This window comes from Prionailurus viverrinus, chromosome A2 (assembly GCF_022837055.1).
Source record: "Prionailurus viverrinus isolate Anna chromosome A2, UM_Priviv_1.0, whole genome shotgun sequence".
Classification (NCBI taxonomy): Eukaryota; Metazoa; Chordata; class Mammalia; order Carnivora; family Felidae; genus Prionailurus; species Prionailurus viverrinus.
The window spans coordinates 92,865,731-92,892,575 of record NC_062562.1 but is presented as its reverse complement, the minus strand read 5'-3'; the positions used below and the strand labels follow the sequence as shown (position 1 = coordinate 92,892,575).

The 26,845-nt window shown below is 38.4% G+C and overlaps 1 protein-coding gene across 1 annotated transcript in view; it reads right to left on the bottom strand.

The window, feature by feature from the left end:
• Positions 1-23,498, bottom strand: part of ZNF804B (zinc finger protein 804B) — a 510,289-nt gene extending 486,791 nt beyond the window's left edge. Inside the window, exon 1 of the mRNA XM_047851012.1 lies at positions 23,391-23,498. Within this exon, the coding sequence (XP_047706968.1) occupies positions 23,391-23,498 (108 nt within the window). The remainder of the gene's footprint in view (positions 1-23,390) is intronic.
• Positions 23,499-26,845: the final 3,347 nt, after the last annotated feature.

Here is a 26,845-nt window from a genome sequence, read left to right as displayed (position 1 = left end):
AGGTAAAACTAGACACCTTGTAATATTTTGATTCATTGATTCTTCACTTCCTATCCTATACAGTGGCAATTCATGAGTATATTCCAGCCAATATCAAAATGACAAAATGAAAAGAACATTGTAATGAGAAGACTTACCTTTGTTATGCACTCCATTGCCAACTCATTATGTGGCCCTGAACAAGTAATTTGTTCCTTCTGGGTTCTCTCTTCATCTACATTGTAGCATCTCTGAGCATTATAAACAAGTCCCTGAAGACCTTGAACTGTTAAGCAAAAATGTGTCTGAATAGAAAGACTTATTGTTTTAGATCACTAGGAGGAAAAGATTAAGATGTTTTTATTAAAAATCTGAAGCCTAATGTGTGAATGAATGAATCTACTTTATCAGAGAGTACCCATGGACAATACCCACATTTTCCTTTAAAAATTTCATCCTGGATGTATCCATTTTAGTGCAAGGATGAATGGGAAACTGACAAGCCAGAAATCTATATACAGGATTATGACATCTAAATAGCAAGTTTGGTAGCACTTATGAAGTCAGAAGAAACTGTGAAGAGTGGAACATTTTACTTTAAGGTTGATGGGAAGCCATTGAAGATTTTCAGCAGGGCATAATCAGACCGGTTTGGCTACTGAGTGAAGAATGGACTGGCAGGAGACATGTTGACAGACAGCCTTCTTAGGAAGGGGTTACAGGTCTTCTGGGAGGGGATGATAATAGTTCCCACCAGATTAATGACTATGGAGATGGATCTAAAGGAACCAGTTTGAGAGATAATCAGGAGGTAAATAAACATAGGTTATGAGGGAGTGAAAAGTGTCAACTATTTTAGGTTTCTAGTTTTTACCACAAGACGGTTCCATTCCCGAGGTAGGAAATATATAAGGAGTATAGAGTTTGTAAAGGAAAATGTGCTTTCAATTACTGATATATTACAGTTACATCAGGTTGGAATCACTTTTGTTTGATTCTTCAACTATTAATATCTTTCGGTGAGGTATAGAGAATGTGTTTCATATTAAATCTCATACTTTGTTGCAATGGCTAAGTACTAATATGCATCTTCTGATAAGAGCAAGTAACTTCCAGGAAAGTTAAAACAGTTTGATAAGTTAAAATAAATCAATCTAAAAGAGCAGCTGCCCCAAAGATTATCCTGAGTCTGATATTCACTGCCATGGCTCCCCTTAATATCATATCTGCATTCAGTTGAGCCAAATATAAAACCAGCAGCTTTTATTGAGCTTAATTCCTTCCCTTAGTCAAATAAAGCTCATTCGAAATATTAATAATCATTTATTGATTCCCACATAAATTTATTCAATGCCATGCCATTGTCATTTATTGATATGTACAGTCATGTGTTAAGGGCACAAACATATAAAGGCCTCCATAGGGCCCTTCCAAATTCATTGGCATACTATTTATTCCATTTGCAATAAAAATGTAGGTAAAAAGGTGTCTTTTGGCATTATATTGAAATGACTTGTCCTCTGTTTCTCTCAGTTAGTTGCAGGACAACATGACACACACTGAATTTTACTCTTTCTCCTCATTTAATCATTCAAGTGTGAACTGACAAAGTGTGTCAAACACTTAATCAGGCATGGAGGTGTGGGGGTGCCATGCAATCATGAGCAAATAATATGCGGTCTCTATCTCCCTCAACCTAGACACAAAAAAATTAAAGTTACAGTAATTATATTAATATGCAATAATATATAATTATAATTATTGTTATCGTCTTGAATGTACAGGTTGCAATTATTTTCTAACTTTACCTAGGGTAAAGAATTAGGGGATGCCTCTGAGGGAAGAAAGATACAAGGATTTCTGGAAGTTACATAGAACTGAGCCAAATAAAAGGCACGGAGTAGGAGGGGAGTGTTCCTGGTGGAGGATACCAGGGATGTGCTAAAACCCAAAGGCCAGAAGAGTCACACTGTGTTGGATGGAAGTTGAGAAAGAATCAATAAGGCAGGGGTTGAAGTACAAATGAAGTACTCTTATGAAGTACATAAGAGATGAGATTGGATAGGTAGGCCTGGGACCAGATTATGCAGACACTTAGAGCTACATAAGCTAGATAAGCTACCAAGATTTCATCTCAGGTGAAACGGGACACAGTTTTGTTTAAATCAGAGAAATGCCACGATCAGCTATGCATTATAGAAGTACCACTTTGAATTGAGAGATGAGAAGAGTACTTGGTAACTAGACCAGGTACACCTATCAGGAGGCCACTACAATAATCAGGTAAAGAGATGAAAGGAAGTCTATACAAAGATAACGACAATAAGAAGAGAGAGTGCTGCCAAAAATCAAGAGATATATATCTTGGTTTCTGATTGAAAGTAGAGAGTGTGAAGAAGACAGAGTCAACATGAGCCATGGTGCCATTCCCCAAGATAGGCAATACTGGAAGAACAGCAGTGTGTAGGGAGTGAGGTGAAGTTTTCTGTATTGAACATGCTGAATCTGAGGTTTCTGCGAAACATCAATGTTGAACTATCCAGTAGAGATTTGGATATATTCCCCAAAGCTCTGGACATGGGTCTGGTAGAGATAGAGATCGAACATCACCACAGATGATGACTGAGCTTTCAGGAGTAGTACTATCCTCCAGCACAAGAAGATAGTGAAGAAAGAAGACAGTCTACTTCAAAACCCTGAGGAACGTCCTGGGAAGAACAAGGACCCACAAAGAAGTCTAGGAAGACATTATTTAAATTGCCCAGAAGCAGAGAAAATGAAACAGATAGGGAAAGTGTCAAGGAAGCCAAAGGAAAAGCACATTTCTTTTAAAACAGAGTACTCGATAGTATCCATTGTGGTCTCAAAGTCAAGTAATAAAAGGAATAAAAAGTAAATCTAATGACAAAGAGATCACTGGTGACTTGGAACAAGTGACTGGAGACAGAAGCAGGATACAGTAGGTCGAGGAGTGAGGGCTGGGTGAGGAAACAGAACAAAGTATAAACAGCATTTCTACAAGCTTGGCTATTGACTCAGTTGTTAGTGAATCTGCAGAATCAGTTTAGGAATGCAAAGGGCCTTCTTGAGATTTTAAAGTTTTTACTAAAAGAGAGCCCATCATTTATTCTGGTTCCAAGAAAGGAATCTGTCCTCTCATGGGAGATTAAACATCCAATCATGGCCCAAGAGGAAGAGTTCTACCCAGGTTTGAATGGCAAAGATCTGGTCTTGCACCTTAAAGGTCCTCAAGTGACTATTTGTACAGTTCTGGAAAAGAATGATTGCTCAATAAACATTTTGTTTAGATAAATGCACTAATCTCTGGGAGAAATCTAACTATGCAGAAAGTGGCTTTAGAATATATATGAGCTCAAACTTCTGGTTATTCCATTGGTGCTTCCATGGTCAAACTTTTATAGTTGACTGCAGATTATGCCATGTGCTTTATCTACTTTGTGGATCAGCCCCATTACATTTGTAAATTTTGCTCTGACCATTATCCAGACTGCTTCCTTCTTTGCTCAGTCAGGGCATGCTAGGAAATTGCAAATTAGAATCAAATCTCAATTTTCCAAACTAATGATTTTAAAGAGCAATAATGCATAATCCAAAATGATGGTGAATTCATGAACCATTTATCTCTGTAATGTATATTCATTAAATTTGACTATAAGTACATCTTAGATGTCATTCACAATGAAATGATGAAGCATTTCAACTGAAATGGCTCAAGAGGACTTGCAAGGTTTTCTAATTTCTATTTCTGCTTCCTCCTATATCCTATTATATCACCTTTTATGTTTAGGTGACTCATTAAAATAAAATAACATACCATGTTTTTAGGATGGAGGAAATAATAAGCAGCATTTCCTTACTGTTGCCATCATCCTCTATAGTGTGCGCTCTCTCTCTCTCTCTCTCTCTCTTCCTCCCTCCCTCTCTCTCTGAAAAGTTTCATTCAAAAAAGTAACGAGAACAGTATAATGAACCTTCAACAGTGATCAGCGTCTCTTTTTAAAATGTACTTTTTGTTAAGTAACACGACTATGATCTCTGAGATATCATAGATTAAGAAAGGACACAGGAGCACCTGGGTGGCTCAGCTGGCTAAGCATCTGACTTTCACTCAGGTCATGATCTCACAGTTTGTAGGTTCAAGCCCCATGTTGGGCTCTGTGCTGACAGCTCAGAGCCTACAGCCTGCTTCAAATTCTGTGTCTCCCTCTTTCTCTGCCTCTCTCCTACTTGCGTTCTCCCCTACTTGTCTCTCTCAAAAATAAATATTTAATTTTTTTTCATTAAAAAAAAGAAAGGACACAAGTATGATAACTAGAAGGAGCTTCATTACAAGGTGTATTACAGTCTCATCCTTCAGTGATGAAAATGGAGCAAGTAGGGGTTCAAAGCACAGCACTGACTGATGGTAAGGCAAGAGCTAGACATCATCCACATCTTGCTTATCCTCTCCAATGAAATTAAGGCTACACCTCTACTGCCTTATTCTTGGTACACAATATTTCCAAAAATCCACATATTATTAAATGCTATTTCCCACCATCTTACAATGTGCAAACTATATGCAAAAACTTGGAGGGTTTTAAAAGTCTGCATATTAGCCACATGATTATCAGGCTGAGTTTTTAGGGGTGAACAGCTGAGTGATGAGTTGTAAGAAGCAAAGAAAGTTCTCACGTCAGATGTTTTTTAAAAGGATATCATCCATGAACGTACTCAATATTTATCTCTTTATGGGATGAGTTCAGCAATTCTTGTACTCCTTTCACCACCCACAAGGGGAGGTAATTAGCAGCTTGACATTTTCACTTTTGACCTTCTTATATAAGCAGCAAATGTTTTTCTAGACTTGAAGATGTTTAGGGACTTCATATAATATTAAGTCGAAATGAGTATAGTGTTTTCCTGAAGAGTCCTCCCGTCCATAAAAACTGCTTTGTGGGATAATTCTTATGAGGGCCACTAACTCATGTCTGCTGCTAAAGATGTTTACTCAAGGGATAGTGCCATGTCAGAGATGCTGGAGACCCACAGCTTACAGGCAGGCACACTCCACTCACAGAAGTGCCATTTCTTATCTCTGGCACTACCTGGCTCTCTTTGTTAATATTAACCAAATGATAGCTGTGTAAGCACAAGTAATTAGTTTACAAATGACAAAAAGACAATGCTTCCCCTTTTGTATCATAGAAGAGACACCAAAATATCTCTTTGATAAAGATAACCCTCAGTTGATTAACAGGAATAAAATGCTTACATAAATAGAATTATATGTGCATATTTGGAATAGAATTGTAAGTTAGACATATCAGTATACACACACACACACACACACACACACACACACACGAGTATATGCACAATGCTCTTAACCCAAACTAGAGAAACCAATTAAGATTCATGAAACTACTCCGAATCAAGTGGGAGAATCAGGGATTTAACTATCAAAGTTTAACAGAACAGTACAAGAAAATCCTTTTGTATAAATAATACAGATCATTCCGTTACCAGATATGTCCTCCCATCTCCTCTCTGACTCCCATCTGAGAAGCTGCCCATCAAACTTTCTCAGAGTGTCTCCTCCCACAGCTCCTTGTGTGGGTCACAGACTGCCCTGCACCTTTCCTCCCACCCAATCTTTCTCTCTCCCCCTGTTCCATTAAGTACACACACATGTACACACACAAGCTAGACTAATCATTATCTATCAGAGGCAGAGAGAGGCCATTTGTAAGGCAGTGATTGATGAAGCTGAAATAAGAAACAGATGAGATATCTGGAAATACCAGAGACACAGTCTCCTCAACTCCCGATTCCATTTCCTAGCCCTGACTGAGGCCCTAACATTTTCGAACCAGGAATCTTCTCTTTTGTTTAAGTCAGTTGAAGTAATTTTGGGGTTTTTCTTTTCCTTGAAGCAAACAATTTCTTAGCAGCCTGACAAATGTTTTTCAAAGCAACCCACTCACACACAGTGCAGAGTTCTAGGTTTCGTACTAGAAGATTTGTGTTCCACTCTCTTATTTTCTGCTAGCTAACTGTGACCTTAAGACAGTTATTAACCTCTCTGGGCCTCAGTTTTGTTGCCTATAAATTGAATGAGCATCCAAATATTAAATGAGATAAATCATACATGAAAATAACCAGTAACTCAATAAGTCATTATTGAATTCATCAGAGTTTACAGTGTGCTCTGTGAGTCTGCAGTTTTCATAATGCAGTTATGACAATACGCTTTGTGACAAGGACATGAGATGGTTTGAATTCTGACCAGCAGCCTAGGGAGACCTCAGGGACGTCAGGCCAATTAGTCAAGCTGCTGATACATAATGCTTCTGCAGCAAGCATCCAGTCATCTAGAGATATTCTAGAAAATCCCCTAGCAGGGTAAAGCACAGGGTTAGTCCTTTAGCTGGCTTTTGCTCCTGCCTTTAATATTTTCTGGAAGAGTCTGAGCTACTCTTCTATAAATGCTTAAATACCACTTCAGACAACTGGACCCTGATAAGTTAATTAACTTTTATTAATATGTGTTATGAATACCCGACTTATACTCTCCAATAATAATGTGAAGATTAGAAAATCACTCACCACTGTAATTAAATGGTTTAATATACTTATGAGGGAATTTATTATTATTATTTTTAAAAACTTGAATTCTAATAAGATGAAAATGGACTTATGTAGGTTTTATGAGTTTTGTTTCTATTACATGTTTCTAAGAAGAAATTGGTTGCTTAATCACATGTACCTGAAGGGATAAGGTAATAACACCATTATGCGTTGTCACCTGACATACATAGATTGATTTTTAATATTCATAATTATGAGGAGAATTAGGGTATTATAAAATAAGAAATAGTACATAATAATAAAGAAAGTAAATAAACATTTTTATTTTCTCCTATGAAGAGAGATAATTTGGGGTCTTCACGTTGAAAAATTACATTATTTGCAATTTATATGAGATAAAAAATTCAAAATATCCATTTCACTTTTCAATTATTATGCATTCTTAGTGTCTTTGGGTTCTTGGAAAATGCCTTTATAATTTTGTGTAATTGCCAATAGCGAGCTTTTATCATTAGTTTTTTTTTACTAAAACCTGAACATTAATTATACCTACACTTTGACTGCAGTACATACGAATATTGTGTCAAAGTTCTATCTGCTAATTTTGCCATGTGTGCAGGAACCCAAATTTTACACTTACTTTAACTTTTTTTTAAATGTTTATTTATTTTGAGAGAGAGAGAGAGAGAGGAAGCAGGGAAGAGGCAAAGGTAAAGGGAGAGAGAGAGAATCCCAAGCAGGATCCACAGTCGGGTGGCTTACAACCCTGGGATCATGACCTGAGCTAAAATCAAGAGTCAGATGCTCAACCGACTGAGCCACTCCCCACCTACTTTAGCTTGATATTTTCATTTTGACCCACTCTAGGCAACTATGACTCAATGAATGAATCCAAGAATGACCAAGGGGACAGAGTTTTATTGAATGCCTCCTGAACTACAGACTCTGCAGTACCCAGGTGCTGTCATTTCAATGGCAGTCTCCTGCTGCCAGGAGACTCAAAGAAAGAAAAACAGATATGTGAACCAACAATTTAAATGCCATTATACTGTAATAAAGGGATGTGAAAATCATCATGGTGGCACACAGAGAGAATAATCAATTCTCCAAGAAATGCTTTCACATCTGAGCCTTGGAATCTGAAGGTCCTGGATCTAAGCCCAAGCTCTCTGACACTCAGGAGTTGTGAAATGGGGAGCTTCATCTCATCTGCAAAATGAAGCCAATAGTGCCAACATTTTAAAATTGTTTTAAACATGAAATAAAACAATGCATGAAAGGCTTGCTTCGGCCTAGTATGTCTGACATAAAATGAGTGCTTCTAACCTGCTGCTGTAACTGTGACCTGGGAATTAGGGAGGAATTTAGAACTCCAGGGCAGCTTCATGGAGGATACTCACAGGACTTACCAGTGGGAAAAGGAAAGGACAGAGAGTAAGAAAATCACAAAACCTTCCTCTGCCCCGGCCTCTGAATTACAAATCAAGGCAGCATTGGTGAGTGGCCACTGGTTCACTAATTCCCTATTGTTAGTGTGTACAACACACTCATGGGCTCCTTGTTTGAAGTGCAGATCCCCGGCCCCACCCCAGGCATTCTGATTCTATCAAGTCTAGTCTGGGGACATCAAATTCTGCAGTTTAACCCCTTTTAGACAGTAACTGAAGAAGAGGAGCTCTACAGACAGTTCTAACTCGATTTTACTACAAGTAGCTAAATTGCCATATTTGGCTTGTAATTTAAGTCTTATCGTTCATCTTTATGTTCTAGAATCAGGAGAAAGTGACACATATACACACAAAAAAGTACTTACTACTGATTGCATTTAAAGCAGCCAACTTGATGGCTTTCTCTAGAATATTCACATTCTAACCCCAATTTTTAAAAAATGAACCATAATGGCAAAGATTGGAAATGTCCTCTTCTGAGACATTTGTCACACAGGTTTATTTGTATAATGTGGGTTTTCCATTCTAGACTGTAAATTCCCTTGAGGCAGACAACAGGGGCACCAGATTTGCATCAGTAGCCCCCTCAGCTCACACAATGCCAGACAAAGTTAATCAAGAAGCATTTTGTTTTTAGAAAAATGGAAAATGCTTGCATTCTTTGGCAGGAGGAGGAATGGCAGAAGAATCACAGGGCAGGAGTAGACAGGAGAAATATTTAGGAAGTACAATGAGCAGGTGTACCGATCTGATGAGGGATTAAAGAAAAACACTCTCAAGCTTCAAGCCTATGTTGTTGGATGAAAACGATATCCCCAACCAAGGAAGAACACACTTTATGGAAGATATATTTTTAGAGGTTATATGTCTGAGATGTCTGTGAGAGATAACAACGAGTGAAGGACTACACATGCGTATGAACCTAAAATTCTAAGGTGTGGTGAGCAGAATAACAGCCCCCATCAATGCCCGTGATCAAATTCTCAGAACCCATAAATTCTATCTCACATGTCAAAAAGGTCTTTGCAGATACGATTAAAACTAAGAACCTTGAGAGGAGGAGCGATTCCTGGATAGATAGGTCCAGTCTAAACACGTGAATCTTTTAAGGCAAAGAGTTTTTTCCAGCTGTGGAGAATCAGAGAGATGGTACCAGGAAAGAAACTTGCTGGCTTTGAAAAATGGAGAGGGGTAATCATAAGGCAAGGAATACAGGCAAATTCTAGAAGCTGGAGGAGGAAATGGATTCTGCCTTAAAGCCTCCAGAAAGGAAGGCAGCCCTTCCTATCCCTTGATTTTAGTCCATTGAGATCTCTGTATGACTTCTGATCTACAGAACTAAGGAATAATAAATGTATTGTTTTAAAGCTATTAAGTTTATGGTAATTTATTAGAGCAATAGGAAAATGATATACATGAGGTCTGGGTGGAACATAAACATTTGAACCCATTCTTCAGATTTCTGTATAACAGATACAGAATAATTTCCTTCCTTAGTTAATGTCCCTCCCTCTTAGTTTCTGCAATCTTAGAGTACCCGGTTTCAATGCAGGGCTGGGTATTTCTCTGTTGTCATTCAGCTCTACACTTACCATTCATACTCTCTTCTGGGACTGGAAGCCACAAAGCTACAGCTGGCCCTTGAACAATGTAGGGCTTAGGGGCACTGACCCCAGGCAGTTGAAAACCTGTGCCTAACTTTGACTCTCCCCAAAACTTCACTCCCTCTGTCGACCAGAAGCCTTACTGATAACAATGAACATATTTTGTATGTTACATGTATTATATACATATTTATTCTGACAACAAAGTAAGCCAGAGAAAAGAAAATGTTATTAGGAACATCTAAGGAAAATATACTTACAGTACTATATCGTATTTAGCAAAGCAAATCTGTGTATACGTGGACCAGGAAGTTCAAACCCATGTTGTTCCAAGGTCAACTGTACTAGCTGGAGACGTGTAAACTACATATCCATAGAGCTCCTTGCCAGCCATTCTGGTTAGGTCTGCCAATGGAAAGCACCAGTGGGAGAGTGGAATTCTCTGCTACTTCTGCCTGAAGCTGCCTTGGCATCTTAACACTCCTGGGTTCGGGTAGCGGTGGCAGCCACACAGCACAACGGCTGGCCTCTGCGACACAGCACAATGTAGCAGCAGCCAGCAATGGTAGGCCGGCCACTCGGTCAGGGAGGCCAGCAAAGAGAAGACCTGCAAACTCGTAGATGTTCACAGAGCAGAACCTTTGGCGGTTTCAGAAGCAGCAGCAGCAGCCAGAGAACCAGAGTAAGGTTTCCAGGGCTTAGGGAACACCAGTCCCCTTTTGCTCCTCCAGTCCCAGGGGCTATAGTGACTTCCTACAATTACTAACCTCTGGGTATCACAGCACCTTCCTCTTTTGTCTCCCTCAGACCATTCAACACATTTGGGAAGAATTCCTTGCATTGTAAACCCTCTGTCTGAAAAGCTAAGAATGGTTTCTGTCATCCTGACTAGACACTAATACAAATGCTTTTTGCAACAATGATAAACATTGATTGAATATTTTCTATATGTATTCTGTGCTAAAAGCAGAATGTATGTGTGTAAGAGCTTGTATCTCCCCACGGACCTTAATATTTGCTCATAATGTGATCTTATGTAGAACATACACAACCCTTAGCCACATACTATTTCCTCCTTTCAAATATTTTACTGTTAAAGTAGGTTTTTAACTGGGGAGAGAAAGTGATGGACGAAAAAACACCCGATTGGCTCACTGGAATATCCAAAGTCAGTGAAAGATATTTAAACACAATAATGAGGCTGGATGCTTATCAGCACAGAGACAGCAGTCTTAGATTAAATATCTATCTCAAATGGAAAAAAAGGAGAAAAAATTCCTTCCACAAGGCAGCAAGATCATAACAACAACTCATCTACTTAACTCGATTTGCTTTGACAAAAACAACAGGAAAATGTAGCATTGTCATGAATTAAAGCTGTATCAGGAAAGTAGGGCACATTGCATTTTCATTATGAAAGTTGTGAAAACACGGAGCTGCTATTGGCAACAGTCGTGTTAAACACAAAGCTAACTGGCCTCCATGCCCGTGCTTCTCTTCCCAAGAAGACAATTCTAGTAAAGAGCAGTCTGACAGGGTTATTCCAAACAGCAACAGTTTCAACAAGTTAAAGTTGAAGCACCAAGCTCTCAGTCAGTGCTGAAAACATTTTAAGGGGTCAAGGACACCTGTTTGCGACAGAACAAGCCAGCTGCTCTAGGAGAATCCGTCAGCTGCCATTCGCTGTTGCACTTACTAAGTGCCTGATACTTTGCTAAGCACATGACATTCATTAGCTTGTTCACTTCGTACGATGGCCCTAGAAGACCATAACATCACCAGTGAGCAAGCTGAGGTTCAAAGTGGCAAAGCAGTCACATAGCTACTTGGGGCTGGAGAGGGAGGTCACAACAGGACAGGTCAGTTCGACTCTAACATCAATGTGGCCTCAGGACTTCTCTACACTGATGCAAGAAGGGAAAATGTTCATGCTCCCACCCTTAAACTGTAGGGGTAGGAGGGATACATGCATAAAATAAGATAAAATACATGCATAAACAACACAACAAAACCCTAAACACAGCACAGTTGTTACCTTCAAATTTCAAATAAAGATAAAAACATGTAGCCTTTGTCACCAACCAACACTGGGAGGGACTTATCTTTTAGTGGGCACACATGCATTTCAGAGATCTAAGGAAATTATTATTGTCTTGGGTCGTCAAATTTATTATATTATACCTTTGATCAAATTTCCTTAACAAAGACAAAATGAATTTCTGTAATTGATTCAAAACCTTCTTTAAAACCTCCATTTTCCTTTGCTTTCTTGATGGAAATGTTCTATACCCTTAAAGCAAGGAAACTCTCCTGTGGCCAGACCACCCCAGATTACCCTAAAACAGCAAAGAAGAATATTTTGGGTGAACTTTAAAACATATCATTCCTGTGTATATATCTGAAAAGTGACTTCTCAGTTCTCTTCTTATAAGAAAGGGACTAATTATAATGAACTTACTCCACAAGTAACTACGTTACTGATAATTCGATTTTGGTGCTCTTATTTTCTTATTTATAAATCATTTGAGTTTGTAACAACAACAACAACAACAGCCATGTTACCTATCTCATTTGGCACAACTCATAGAAAGTAATTAGAAGTTCTCAAGCCAGAACTACTCGAGCGTATCTAAAATTCTGTAGTGAGATTAAAAGCCACATTTTTTCCCCAGATGATTTCCTCATTTCCTTGTTTTGCCTTGCTCCTAGGATTTTCTTTGAACAAAGCATACACATCATAGCTTCAAAAAACAAAACTACAATCTGAAAACAACTGGTCAAACATTAGTGAGTCGTTTCCCAAAAGGGAAGTAACATATTTAGAGGTTGCAGTTTCTTACCACACTTCACCAAGCACAGCACTCATCAAGATCAGAAACTGAATCCTAGGACTAGCCTGATCTTCATGACTTAATGAAGAATTTAAAATTTTACATACCTAAATTTTTGTCACACAAGAAGATCACACATTGTATTCCAGTTACTGTCTGTTGGGTCTAATTCTAAGATCTTCAGATTAAGTGATGCTTATATACTGTATAAGTATGTATTCCCTGTAGAGAACTGGTTTTCTCTATCACTTTCAAAAGTGGAGTCCACCCTGATGATCACAGAGTATATAGAACTGACTATGGCTTAAAAAAAAAAAAAAAACATACAAATTCACAGCAAAGTGACCTACTATTGGAAGGGACACATAAGGTAGATTCATTGCTCTTTATTACTTTTTTTTATGATGATTAACAAATCATCAGTGGCTGTCACCAAAGATTTTCTAGCAACATTAGACAGAACTCTTAAAATCATACTGTATAGCAAATGGATATTGGAAGATGAGCATTAAATTTCATTGAAAATATATGGTCAGTTATTTACATATATTTAAATTCATTGAAATTAGGATTGATTAATATAAGCATTGTTTGGGTTTTATCTGTAAACCTCTTGGCAATAGTCCTGTTTCCATAGTAACACAAACTTGTATTTTATCCCCGTGCATGTGCGTGAAATTATAACAACTTTTGTAATAAAGTTTCCACATCATTTGCACATAAATTTCATTTTTTATGAAAAGTCCAAGCTAGAGGTTTATTTTCTTAAATGATGTATTGTTATCTTGCCACTAAATACATAATTCACATCTCCCCTCAATGAAAACATACCAGAGCCATCCCTAACCACTTGCAAGAGATTACTGAATCTACATGATGGTCGGATCTTTGAATTTCAACATGTGATATTAAGGAAAAGATAATGAAATACTTCACAGATGTCACCCTGGATATAATCTGTGTGTTTTATTAGCATAAATCCATTCATTCTTGTCCAATCAGAATTCTTTTGTTCATTTGTTTCAAACAGTTAACAAGTTTGCTTCGGTCACTCAAAGAGAAGTAGAAAACAAAGCAGCTGAAACACTGGCATGCCTATCCTGACCTAAAAAGAGGGACTTAATTCAACAGTTTTCTGGTGGCTAAGCTGCAAATTCATGCGTTTTTTACTGAAACTCATTTTGACATCATTTAAAAAAAATACGGCAGTTTATAATCTGGTGTTCGGACTTTCACCGCCTTTGGGGTAGGTGGTACTTGAAAAGGGGACATCTGGGGCTTCCAGGGAGGTGTGATGTTCTCTATCTACATCTGAGGCATGAAAAAGCTGTACGCTTATGATCTGTGACAATTCACATCTTATTTTATTCTTCGACACGAAAGTTAAAAAATAACTTTCCGTTCAGATACCACTGTGCCTAACATAGCAAACGTTGGGGATTTCATGAAATTACAATTATTACTTTAATTGATCTCACCACTTTTTATTTAAAACTCATGCCTTCCCCCTCCTAGGAATTAGCACGTGTCTAAATCAAAGACTAAAGAAATTATGAAAGATAGCCTCAAGATGTGCCTCTGAGATGATCTGGCTTTTGTGTTCTTAAGTTCATCTGCTGTAAAGATGATGGATATGATATAAAAAGGGAAATATCTGGGGAAGTAGTTGAAAGTGTGGACAGTATTTTTCTAAGTGTATGATAATGTTTTGCCAAGTTTACCATCTTTCAAGAATATAAAACCATAAGTATGTTATATTTCAAAACCTGGATTACATTACAAAGTGTAATAAATAAAGCACTTTGAGTTGCAGAAAATTCAATTAATGTGTAATAAAATAATGCAAATGATGTACAGAGAAGATTAGTTAGTTCTCACAAAGTTTTCAGTCCTTTACATGATTTAACAATGAAAAACCACCAGCTGTCTCTGAGTAGTTGAAGGGCTGTCACATCCTAGAGGGGATAGATCTATCCTCTTGCTTCCAAAGGGCAGAGTGAGGAACAGTGACTAAAAGCAAGAGGGAGGCAGAGGCATTTGGGTAAAAGCAAGAGGAGATTCAACCTTGATGACATTAGTTTCACAAGAGGATCAGTCACTCTGTTGAGCAGAGGGCCTCCCACCATTGGATATGTTCACCCATGTTAAGAGTGGTTGTATTAGTTTCCGATGGGTGCTCTAACAAATTACCACAAATTTACTGGCTAAAGAGAATACAAATTAATCATCTTTCAGTCCACTAAGTCAAAAGTCTTACTGGGCTAAAATCAAGGCACTAGCAGGGCTCTGATTTTTCTGGATGCTCTATGGGAGAATCCATTTAGGTGCCTTGTGGAGCTTCATTCTTTGACTTGTGGCCACTTCCTCTGTCTTTAAAGCGAGCAGCATACCATCTTCAAAGCTCTCTCTCTGCCTCTGACATTTCTGCCTCCCTCTTACAAGGGCCCTTGAGATTGCAGTGGGTCCATATGCATAATCCAGGACAATCTTCTCAACATCCTTAGTTTAGTCACATCTGCAAAGCCTCTTCTGCCATGTGAGCAACAGATTTGAACGTTTCGAGGATTATAACACAAACATCTTTGGGAAATTATTATTCTATCATCGTGATATATTTAAAAATTTATACTGGGAGATTAAACTAGATTGCTAAGGGTCCTTCCAATATTAATATCCTACAAATGAGGCAAAGAAATCAAATATCTGTTAACAAGTGTGAAAAGTTTATTTGTATAAAGAAACTGAGACTACAGGAAACCGGATTCTTTCCATTCCATATAGTATTACTATCTCTCTGTATCTCCATAATAGATGGCTGGATATTTTAGCTAAAATTCATTGTTTAGAAGAAGTCCAAGCTTCTCTTATTGACAGTGGCCACATCTTGGCTGATCCAAGAAACAACAAAGTTGTTGGAGAGTGTGTGACTAGTAAGTTCAAGCAATGGGAAAGTATTGGCAACTATGCAAAAACCACCCTGTGGCTGCTCCAGGATGGTACTTCCTCAAGGGCTATAGTGACCAGTGATCAAAGAATTATTGTCTCTCTTTCAAAAGAAAGAAAAAATGACAGAGATAGAAAGAGAGAGAGAAGGATGAGGAGGAGGAGAAGAAGGTGGAAGGAAGGATGGAAAGAAGGAAGGGAGGAAGAGAAGAAGGGAGGAAGGAGACAGAGAAGGAGGAAGAGAGGAGACAGGGAAAGAAAGAAAAGGTGTAAGAACCCCTGTTTTTTCTCCTTATTATATACTCCTAAATAGGAAGGGAATAACCAAGTTCCTAACTTGAATTCATTTCTCAGAAGCTATTAAATATATGCCAATGAAAAATATGGCTTAACTAACTCATGTACAAATTTCATCTATTCACATATAGCCAATCTTCAGTCTCTTGTGGCCTTTAACAAAAATGTTCTGAAATGGTTACATGGAATAAAGCACTCTGCAATTTGGATTAATAGGAAGTATTAAATTATACTCGAAGCAATTGACCAAATGATCTTGGTAGATGTTAAAGTGAGAAGCATTACCATGAAAACAGTGACCACTTAATCCATCAGTATAACAGTGTGCATTCTAAAAGATTCTGACTAACTAACTTGGGAAAAAAGTCTCTAAGGAAAAGTTTTCTTCATGGAGCTACAAGCAGGACCAAAGGGAACTGTTTACACTAATTAAATTTCCACTGAAATCCTTTTTTTTTTTCTATTAAAATCAATAGTAAACCAGAAGCTGTGCTTAGTACTGGGGATATAAGGATAACAGCAGACATGACCCAAAGGTCTCACATTCCATGGCCAAAATGGAGATGAATAAACAACTACAGTTCAGTAATAATCTAGGTAAGCAATAGATGTGATGGCAGCCTGAAAGAGAAACATTTGACTCATGGTAGGGAACTCAGTGTCAACTCACATGAGAACCCAACTCTTTAGTTAGGTCTGAAAGAATATATACGACATGGCCCAACAAATGAAGGCAAAAAGAGGATTTGTGCCAGAGGGAACAGAATGTGCAATGGCATAAAGGTCTAGAAACACCTATCATAGTCAAGAACTCTGAGTAGTTGGGTAAGGCTAGAGCATAATAGGATCAGGTGGAGAAACAGAGTTAAAACTAAAGATGCAGGTAAGGGCTGGATCATGAAGACTCTTCGATACCATTCAGGGACTTAGAACATTTTAAAGATAATGTGAATGTAATTAATATGGCCACCAGGGTATCTTTCAACTTCACATTTTGATGAAGCAAATCAATAAGAAGGGCAGACTTAAGTAGGGCTTCCAGCCCCTCCATCATTCAAAAAGGGGGTCCAATGGTTATTTTCTGTTTAGAATATATTTATTTTCATCTACAAAGAGGAAACGCATTTGGCTTTGCTTGCCAAGAAAAATGTTAGGGAATATAATTATTCATTGCAAAATGGAGATCTGGCAAGGATACATGTGTGTAGGGGGAGGTACTGACTGTATTTGTTGCTCAGGAGGTAGATAGGACAAGTCAAGTGCTGAGTAATAGCTGTGGGAAGGTGGGCAGGGGAAGAACACTGGGAGGTAGTTCTGAATGGAGATAGGCAGGAAGCTCTAAATGCGGAGGGTGAACAGAGAAGAAACGTGTCTGCTTGGGCTAGGAAGCAGACAAAATGGCATGCTGCTCACCATTTGCAGGGGTTTGTACCTCCGGAGTTAGACATGTACACCAACATTTGTGCATAAACCAAAAAAGATATTGAAAAAATTGATAATCATGTTAACAAAAGGAATAAGGATCAAGGACAAGAGGAATAACAGGGAGGGGGAAAGATTGTTTGGAAAAAAAAAACTGGCAGTATCTGTTTCAAAATAAACTATATCCTGCCTTAACACCCACACTAAAGTGAAATAAAATTTGCCAAGAGAAATTTGCCAATTGTCAAAGCAAAAAAATTGGCAGCCCTAATTATGCTTGTTACAAATGAACAAAATGAATGTTCTCTATTCCATGAATCGTGGTCAAAGCCTGGATGACCAGTACAAAATCCTGAGTGGCATCCTTATCTTTAGGTATTCTATATCTTATTATTTATTTATAGCCTGACTTACTTTCACAACAGAACTAAGTCATATGAAAGAAACTTTATACATGAAAATGATCGAATATAAATTTAAATGAATGAGAGCCATGGAAAATAAAATTAAAATGAAAGCTGAACTGGGAATAGGAGATGAGCAAGGATGCGGAAATCATGTTGCTTTGAATGCCATCATCAATTCCCATGGCTTTGTTAAGCCACAGATTTCTCTCTGAGTTTCCTACCAGCCAAAGAGGAAAAGAAAAAATAGCTAACTCTAATAGCTGTCTTTATCTGTGAAGAACAGTATATTATCAGTTTTTCAGAAAGATATGCTTAGATTTTAGGTATCAAATTCGAGTGAAAGAGGGGATTAGTTCAAAGCATGTTATCAGGGGTCCATCTCAGGAAAAGCAAGATCATACATTAGTAAATATTTCTAAAAGCCCTTTTTCATTTCATATGCCATATAATATCTTTTTGCATTTTTTGTTTTCAATAAATTGACAAGGTCTTAGTTACAAGTGAGAATACTGTCTAAGGTATAAAGTAATTCAACTCTCCAGAATTTCTCAAGTTCAGCATGTACTTCCCATGCAAGAGAGACTGTGGAAGTAGGGAACTGGCATATTCCTTTCATCATTATAACTACACCTTGTCATGAAAACATATCAAATATTTAATTTCTCTCTCCACACCTTATCCACTAAGTAAACCTGACTCATAATATCTATCTCCAAAAGGCTGTCACCTGCCATTTTATAAGGATTATCTGAAAAAGTATACTTGTTAAAACCAAGATATTTTCAAGCAAAGTAGCATTTTTATTTCAATTTTGCTTCAAATTACTTTCTACAAAATATGTATGTATATGCTAAGGAATTATTCTGACAATGTGCATTTTGAACAAACCAAATTCACACTGAAGTCAATGACTTCATAAAGTTATTCGAAATATATATACTCCTGCTCCTTGCTCCCAATACAGCCTAAAACCTACCTACATTTCAAGCTTTGTTAATACATAACACATGAAAAACATTATCATCGTGCCTACACATTGTACAACAAAGTTTTCATAGTTACTCTTTCCACTACAAATGATTATGTTCTATGTTAAATTCCACCTTCATTAAGTCTAAACATGATGCCAATATGTTTTACTTTTATTTTGTTTCCAAATCATGGAGTAGAAATTTAAATTCGAGGTTATCTTAATTGTATATCTAAAAGAAAGAAATTGAAGTATTTGATCTATCAAATTTTAACTATGAAATAAATACAGTATAATCTACTAAAAGTCATGAATTATAGCATTCAAACACTCATTTGATTCTTCTTACTATGGAAGCTTTCTAAAGTCAGATAGACACACATTTAAGACCTAGAAAGTTGACACTTATATTTGAAAGCATAAATGCCAACTATAAGTTTCTGAAATCAGTTAGTTGAAAAAAAGAAGGGTTGAAAAGGCAATGAGAAGAAAGGAGATTACACACTTCTTAAAAAGTATCACCCTAAGCTGCAAGAGAGTGGTAATATGCTGAACATATACCATGGATCAAATATACAACTACAAATATTATTAATATTTAATCAATCGATAACCTGAATGAGTCATACTGTTAAAGACACAAATTAAGTAACAAACCATACTCAAATCTAAATTGAGACAATGTTTTTCTTTTTTTTTCAATTTTTTTAACGTTTAGTTATTTTTGAAGGAGAGAGAGACAGAGCATGAGCAGGGGAGGGGCAGAGAAAGAGGGAGACACAGAATCAAAAGCAGGCTCCAGGCTCTGAGTTGTTAGCACAGAACCCAACCCCAATGTGGAGCTTGAACTCATAAGCCAGAGAACTCATAAACCTGAGCCGAGGTCTGATGCTTAACCGACTGAGCCACCCAGGTGCCCCAAGACAATATTTTTCACTACAAAAATAACTAAGAACGATTCAAACACATTTTTGACACTATAGAGAGAATATTTTTTGTTTTACTGAATTCAAACATGGGGATAGAAGAACTTGGAAGTTCACAAAAAAATGAATTCACTTATAGATTGTTTTCTTAATGAATACTTCAATTACTGTAACAAAGTTTTAGAGTTAACATATATGATGGTAAAAGACTTTATAACATAATGCATAGTGACTTCTTATGTTTGAGCACCAATAATAATGTATCTGTATCTAGGTGCATGTGTGGGTGTAGACCTGTGTGTGTGTGCATATGTATCTCAAATGGATCTTTTAAAATTATCGTTCAGTCATTTTATTTCAAAGTTCTGATAGGGTGAGGGATAAATATTCTAAATTGTGAGGACGCAAATTTATTTTCTAAAATCAGAGACTTTTACCATCAAGTACTATGTCATCATACTAAATGGTCTACACAGTACTATGTAATACTGTCATTTTTCTTTTCTTTTCTTTAATGTATCCCCACATTTAAAGTAACATAAACTATCTAAAATCAATTATTCACATTCTAATTAGGATGAAAAGCAGTATGCTATTTTTTTTTCATATCAAGTCTCGATGCAACAGATAAGACATTTGCATGTTTTTACTTTGAAGATAGGAGCTGAATTTTACTCTAGGATTTTCAGTTTGCTGATCTGTGAACATTGTTTGGGGGTAAAATGCTTTATTTCTTTCTCAAGTATCCCACTAAGTATCTGTTACAGGAACTCGATGTAATGATTCAATGTTTTCTAAATGAAATCCTTTGAAATAAAAATGTATATAAATATAATAATTTTCCTTATATGGTCAGTTTAATGTCGTATGTTCAGATTCTACAGACATGTGATTTGAACATGACAAATGTATATAACTACTTTAAATATAGAACTGAATAATTCTATCTAGAAGACACCAATTCATATTAAGTTATATTATTATTAAAAAATAAATTTAAATTATATTAAATTCATATTATCCAAGTATATGTGTGTATGTGTGTGTGCGTGCATTATAGATATAGATAGATAGATAGATATAGATATAGATATAGATATAGATATAGATGATATATATAGATATATATCAGAAGAAATTCCTGTTACATCAGAAAGGAATTGTGGCTTTGCTCCTTTCTGAAATTACAGAATATTCTCATTTGATAATTTTGTTATGTGCTACTTTTAAAGAGCTCTATTAAAACAGGAAAATATGGATTAAAGTAGAAAGGAGGGACACTTAGATTAGAAAAGTAAGAACCAAAGTTGAAGTATCGCAGACCTTAGTAAGAGTGAGTTAAATCAGCTAATGGTTTCCCAGTCCAGAGTCCCAGATAATCTGCATCTCAGTGAGTTGAAATAATCCAAGTCAATGATGTAGAGGTCAATTTGAGACTACTCAGGGTACTAAATTTGAAAAACAAACAACAAAAAAAAGGTATTGTCAGAGTAGAAATGTGTTTTATGAAAAAAATTAATGACTATCTTACGGATCTGTGAGTTTCATATTTATGTTGATGAAAAAAATCAATAAATTTTAGGTCGACCCGAAACTAACTAGGGTGTGTGTATTGCTCGATATTAAAAAAATGATGTATAACCACAGTTTTTAGCTCCATGCTTCACAACTCATTAATAAAGAAGGCAAATATACACTCTTATACACGAGGAAACTCTTACTTAAGTGCTCAGGGGACTAAGGTCCAGAAGGTAGTGACCTATTTTAATTTAGGAAGAAAGACTAAGTGTCATGTAATGTGAAGGCAGTGACTTTTTTCAAAAACCTGCCTATGACAGAGAAGGAATGAACATCAATTTTTCACATACTGCCTAGCTCATGTGAGAAACTACTGAAACCTTGAAAAAGCCATTCAAATTCCATAGTAAAATGTAAAAGAAGAAAAAATAAATCAGTTGTAGGAAGCCCACATACAGACTAACAGATATTTTTAAATCATGCAAATGTAATTTAAGCACACTCAAATGTGTTAATATTGAAGAGAACAATCCCATGAGTCAAAGTGTAGCACCTAGATAAAAGTAAATGAATTAGTATCTTAGTAAAAATGAGCCCAGCAGCGAATACGAACAGTGTCCTGTGCGTGTGAGCACCTGGTCAGCTAGCAGAGCCATGTGGATTATGGGATGTCTTGTCACGTCCACACTCATGTGTCCAGTCCCTGGGGCATCAATCAGACTTCTGGGAGATGAATGACCAATAGTGGAGGAGGGAGGACACCTTCTGACCATGTGACAGAAATTTCCTCTCCAAGCCACTTAGATTTTGGAAGATTAACACCATATTCTAAAGCAACTTCAATAGAACTGAACACTAGGAACTAGGAATTATTTCTTCCTTTATCCTGTGAACTACTAAGGCATACATATACTATAACACACTACCCAGTTCAGATCTCCATAATCAAAGAGAGGGTTTTGGAACACAGCCACAAAGATTATCGAAGCGTTGGAAAATAATAAAAGGTGGAAAATTCTAGGTTTTCAAGATGAAATGAGCTTAAAGAAAAATTTGATATATTTAAGTTTGCTATAAGGAAGATTCTGACACTGTGGGTTGTTAAACATTGAGGTGGTTTGCTGAGACTGCAGAAACTCCAATCCTGAGAATCTTTAAAAATAGAAAGGATTCCGACCAGCTGCTCAGAAGGATTGAATGTGGGCTTTATTCAACTAAAACTCTCCAAGACCACTCTAACCCTAAGAGTTTATTTGAAAGTGCCAATATAAACAGTATATTCCATCTAATGCTTTTGATTCAGTACTGCGTAACTGAGGAAGTCGGAGGGATTACAATAACCCCACACTTCCAGGGCATAAAAACATGTGAGGCAATAGTTTGTCATAATTAGGACTTAGTGATACCTCTGGGCACTTGGACTTTCTGATTTTAAATTTCTCATGCAAATCACATATGGTGCTTAATCAAAAATTTTAAAGATATATTGTAGTTTTGAATAACTCATGCTAATGAAGCATGAAACCATGATGAAAAGTACAAAAAGTAAATAAATAAAGATCAGGCAACTTAAGTTTTCACTCGTTATATCAGACAGACTTAAAATACTGGTTTTTGTATTAAACTAGAAACTTGATCTTAGTCACATAAATAATCCAAAATTTTAATGTTTCATGACATTTTTTGAAACACATCTGAATCTGTAAAACAGTTGTCTATAATACGTACTAATTAGTAAATTAATAAGACTCTCAGAAGTCATAGAGTCTGGTCAAAATTGTTTCTTAAAAAAAACATGAATAAATCACATAGTAAACTAAATTGAATAGTATACTAAGTTGAGCGATCAGTCAAATGGCATATAAATACATTTGTACCTAATACCACAAAGTATCCACTTCATCCACAAAGGACTCTTGGGCTTTCCTTAAAGAATGTATACAGTCAAGCATTAGATTTAAGCAAATTTTAACATCTAAACCCTTTCCGTTTGCCAGTGCTCTGATGCGAAATCTTTAAAGAGTTTATTTTCTTGTAAAGTAACAGCAGCATTATTTAACTAATCCCAACTAATGACTTCACCAAGCACGGTTATAAAGTGCCTCTCAAACTTTCTACACTGCCCAAATCAGCAGATTCATAACTTGACAGAGCACGCTAGAGCTACCTTTACAGCCCTGCAGTTAACTGCATTCAGTAAATATTTGCATCCACAGCACTATAGATGTTAATAACTGTGATGAACATATATACACATATAAACACACACCCCTCCCTGTGTAACAGTCTACCAATAAACTGTAAAAAACAGACACAGTATACTTATGGGTAAGGTAGATATCCGCCAACCACTGATTGTACCAGGACGATATCTCTTTTTGTTTATCTTGATTTTCAACGTGTGTGTGTCTGTGTGTGTGTGTGTGTGTGCGCGCGCGCGTGTGAGCAGGTTACCGGAGAGGGAGATCCATTCTTGCAGAGGGGCCCTCGGAAGACTCCTTTAATGCCCCGGTAGTGCCCATTGCTGAGATGTCTCGAACTGATGACCAGGTAACAAGCCATGTGGGTCCAAGCAGGAGGCGCAGCGTCTCAACTCCGCACCAGACGCCCAGCCGTGGAAATGCGGGCTGGTTTCTCAGCAGCAACAGTGACTGCCACCTCTCGAGAAGAAGCGGCCAGCGGCAAGCAGGGGACGCGGCGGCCGCGCGTCCCCACTCCTCGCCCCGCGCCGGGCTCCTGCTGCCGGCAGCGGCTGCTCTGACGGCGGCAGCGGCAGCCACACAGCGCTTAGGGGACCCGGCGAGCCAGTCCACATGCTGCTCTGACGAGGCGGCTGCTCAACCGCGGGCCGGCGATAAAATTTTTTTTTTTTTTTAAGGACAACTTCCTGGGTCCGCCAGGGAATCAGGAACTCCCCCGCCCCCTTTCCTCCCGCCCCCCACTTTCGCACCCAGTGCACGCCTCGAGATGCTCCGGCGCGGGTCTCGGTCGCCTGGCCGGGGTGGGGAGGGTGGGGGAAGGCGTCCGCGGGCTGGGCTGCGGGCAGGGGGCTGCGACGCCGGGCGGCGGCAACAGCAGTCGGCGCCGGAGAGCCGCGGGCAGCCCCCAGGAGCGCCAAGCCGCTGCCCCCGCTGCAGTGGCGGGGGCGGGGTCGCAGGAGGCAGCGCGCGGGCTGGGGCCAGGCCCGGGACGTGGGGACGCTGCGACCTGTGAGCGGGAGCAGTCAGCTCCCCCGCTCAGAGCGGTCGGCTGGGGGCGAAGGGCGCGCCGGGCGGCCGCGCGGGGAGGTGACAGCTGCCGCGGTGGCGCCCCCGAGGCCCCGGCGGCTGCGGGACACGCCGCGCCCGCTTCCTGCCTTCAGCCGCCCCAGCCCCCTGGTCGCTCCGCGCGGTCTCCGGGCCAACTTTGCACCGGGTTTGCGGGCCCCAGCCCGGGGCGCCTGCGGAGAGCCGCGGCGGAGGAGAGGAGCAAGAGGAGAGCGTTTCCTTCACTCTTGGGCTGCCTGCTCGCCTTCAGCGTTTTTCCGCGCTCCGGCTGCCGGCGGCGTTGGCGGAATCAACAGCTTCCCAGCCGGCTGGCTGTTTGGACGAGCCGTGCAGCCCCAAATAAGGGAGATTGATTAGATGCGCGATGGAGGGTGATGGATGCAGGAGGAAATAAGTTTTAGATAGAAAACTTATGTAAGGAATAGAAACGAAACGTGCACTCGCGTGTGTGTGTGTGTGTGTGTGTGTGTGTGTTTCCAGAGTTACAAACACTTACAAGTCTTTCTGTGTCTTTAAGGAGGCAGATACTTTGGACCTGTCCAGGACGTTTGCGTGTCCACAACCCTCAACAATCGCCCCTCAGCGGTGTTTCTTAATGAACGTTAAATCATTTGCTGTAAATGAAGCCACCAGGGAGCGAGGTGCACGGAGAATAAATGACCTGTGCAGATACGTGTTCTGAAATGAGAAGGAAGCCTTGCCGGAGTCAGGAGGAGGTGTGCCCTTTCCACCCCGCGCTGACCTAGTGCGGTTCTCTCTCGCCCCACTCGCCCAGGTCTGTGCTGGGGAGAAGATAAAGGGGTGGGGGGGGCTCCTTTCCTTTTTGCCTTAGCACTGTAATTAGTGCAAGGTTAAGGCTAATGCTCCCAGTCACCTCCCCAGTTTTTTCCCTCTTCCGTCTCGCACAGTGCTCCACTAGCATCCTGGTTGACCCTGAGGACCTTTCACAAATGACAGAAACAGGTCAAAGAAAGTAGGTAATTCAGTTTTTCCTATTGAGGCAACTCATAAAACTCTGAAGCAAACATATATTCCAATTAATATACTTTTTATAACGTATAAAGTCAAGTCAATAAAGATGACTTTTTGTTCACATTATTACAATAGTTTATATCCTTAATATTTTATTAAACACATAGATGTATTTCTCATTTTAAATGTTTCAGATAGTCTTTATAAAAGCGCTTATATAAGGCAAAATGCCGATTTTTTGCGAACTTCGAGTTGAAAACTACTGAAACTGACATAGTGTAATATAAATCTTGTAGGAATTGTTTATTTTATAACTATCTTGTTGGTAAGAATGTCTGAAATAAAAAATAATAGAGCAGTGACAATAGATACAACATAACCACATTTTCCTTTCTATTAAGACTGATGTGCTTAACAATGTGGTGTTTATTGAACTTAGAGCTGTGAAATGTTTCCTGAAGCTGAGAGTAAGTAATATTAGTCATATATGGACAGTAGATACATTCTATACCAAGAAAACAATGTTTTTGCAAATAGCAAAATTTCAAAATCAGGCAAAAGCTTTGCCAAAAAAAATGAATGAAGTGAAATTTTAAAAGGAGATAGTGCAGCTCAGTCTATAACTACTATTTCACTCTTCATAAATGTAATAAGCATTGAGGACATAAGTGTAAGCATCCTGGAATGGACTAGAAAAATGAATGATGTCACATGCTGTGAATAACAACTCCAAAGATACTATCCCTTTTTAATTAGGCAAATTTAATTCCTAGTAATGTTTAATCACTAAGAATCAGGTATACTCTCCTAAAATGAAAGAACTGACAAGTAATCAAAAAGTATAACTATTTGGCAATGAGAAAGAATGAAATATGGCCTTTTGTAGCAACGTGGATGGAACTGGAGAGTGTTAGGCTAAGTGAAATAAGTCATACAGAGAAAGACAGATACCCTATGTTTTCACTCTTACCTGGATCCTGAGAAACTTAACAGAAGACCATGGGGGAGGGGAAGGGGGAAAAAAAGTTACAGAGAGGGAAGCAGGCAAACCATAAGAGACTGTGAAAAACTGAGAATAAACTGAGGGTTGATGGGAGGTGGGAGGGAGGGGAAAGTGGGTGATGGGCATTGAGGAGGGCACCTTTTGGGATGAGCACTGGGTGTTCTATGGAAACCAATTTGATAATAAATTTCATATAAAAAAAGTATACAATTCACATATACCATCTTATTGTATGATTTTTTTATTCAAAGTATTTTTTAGCTATCCTGATATTCTAGTTCATTTGACTGTTCTCCCATGTGCATTTGAGTTTTCCCATAGGAAACAACGTAATCCCTTTCTATAGTAGTATTTCAAAGACTGTAGTAATTTCCCTAAATTTCTTTAAAATTATTTAATTTTTGCGGTCTTTCTTCTTTAAAATGAATGATACCCGGGCACCCGGGTGGCCCAGTCTGTTAAGCATCCAACTCCGGCTCAAGTCATGATCTCTTGGGTTTGAGCCCTGCATCAAGCTCTGTGCTGATGGCTCAGAGCCTGGAGCCTGCTTCATATTCTGTGTCTCCCTGTCTCTCTGCCCTCCCCTGCTCACACACTCTCTCTCAAAAATAAATAAACATTTAAAAAATAATAATAAAATGAATGATACCAATTCTGTTGTTTGCCAT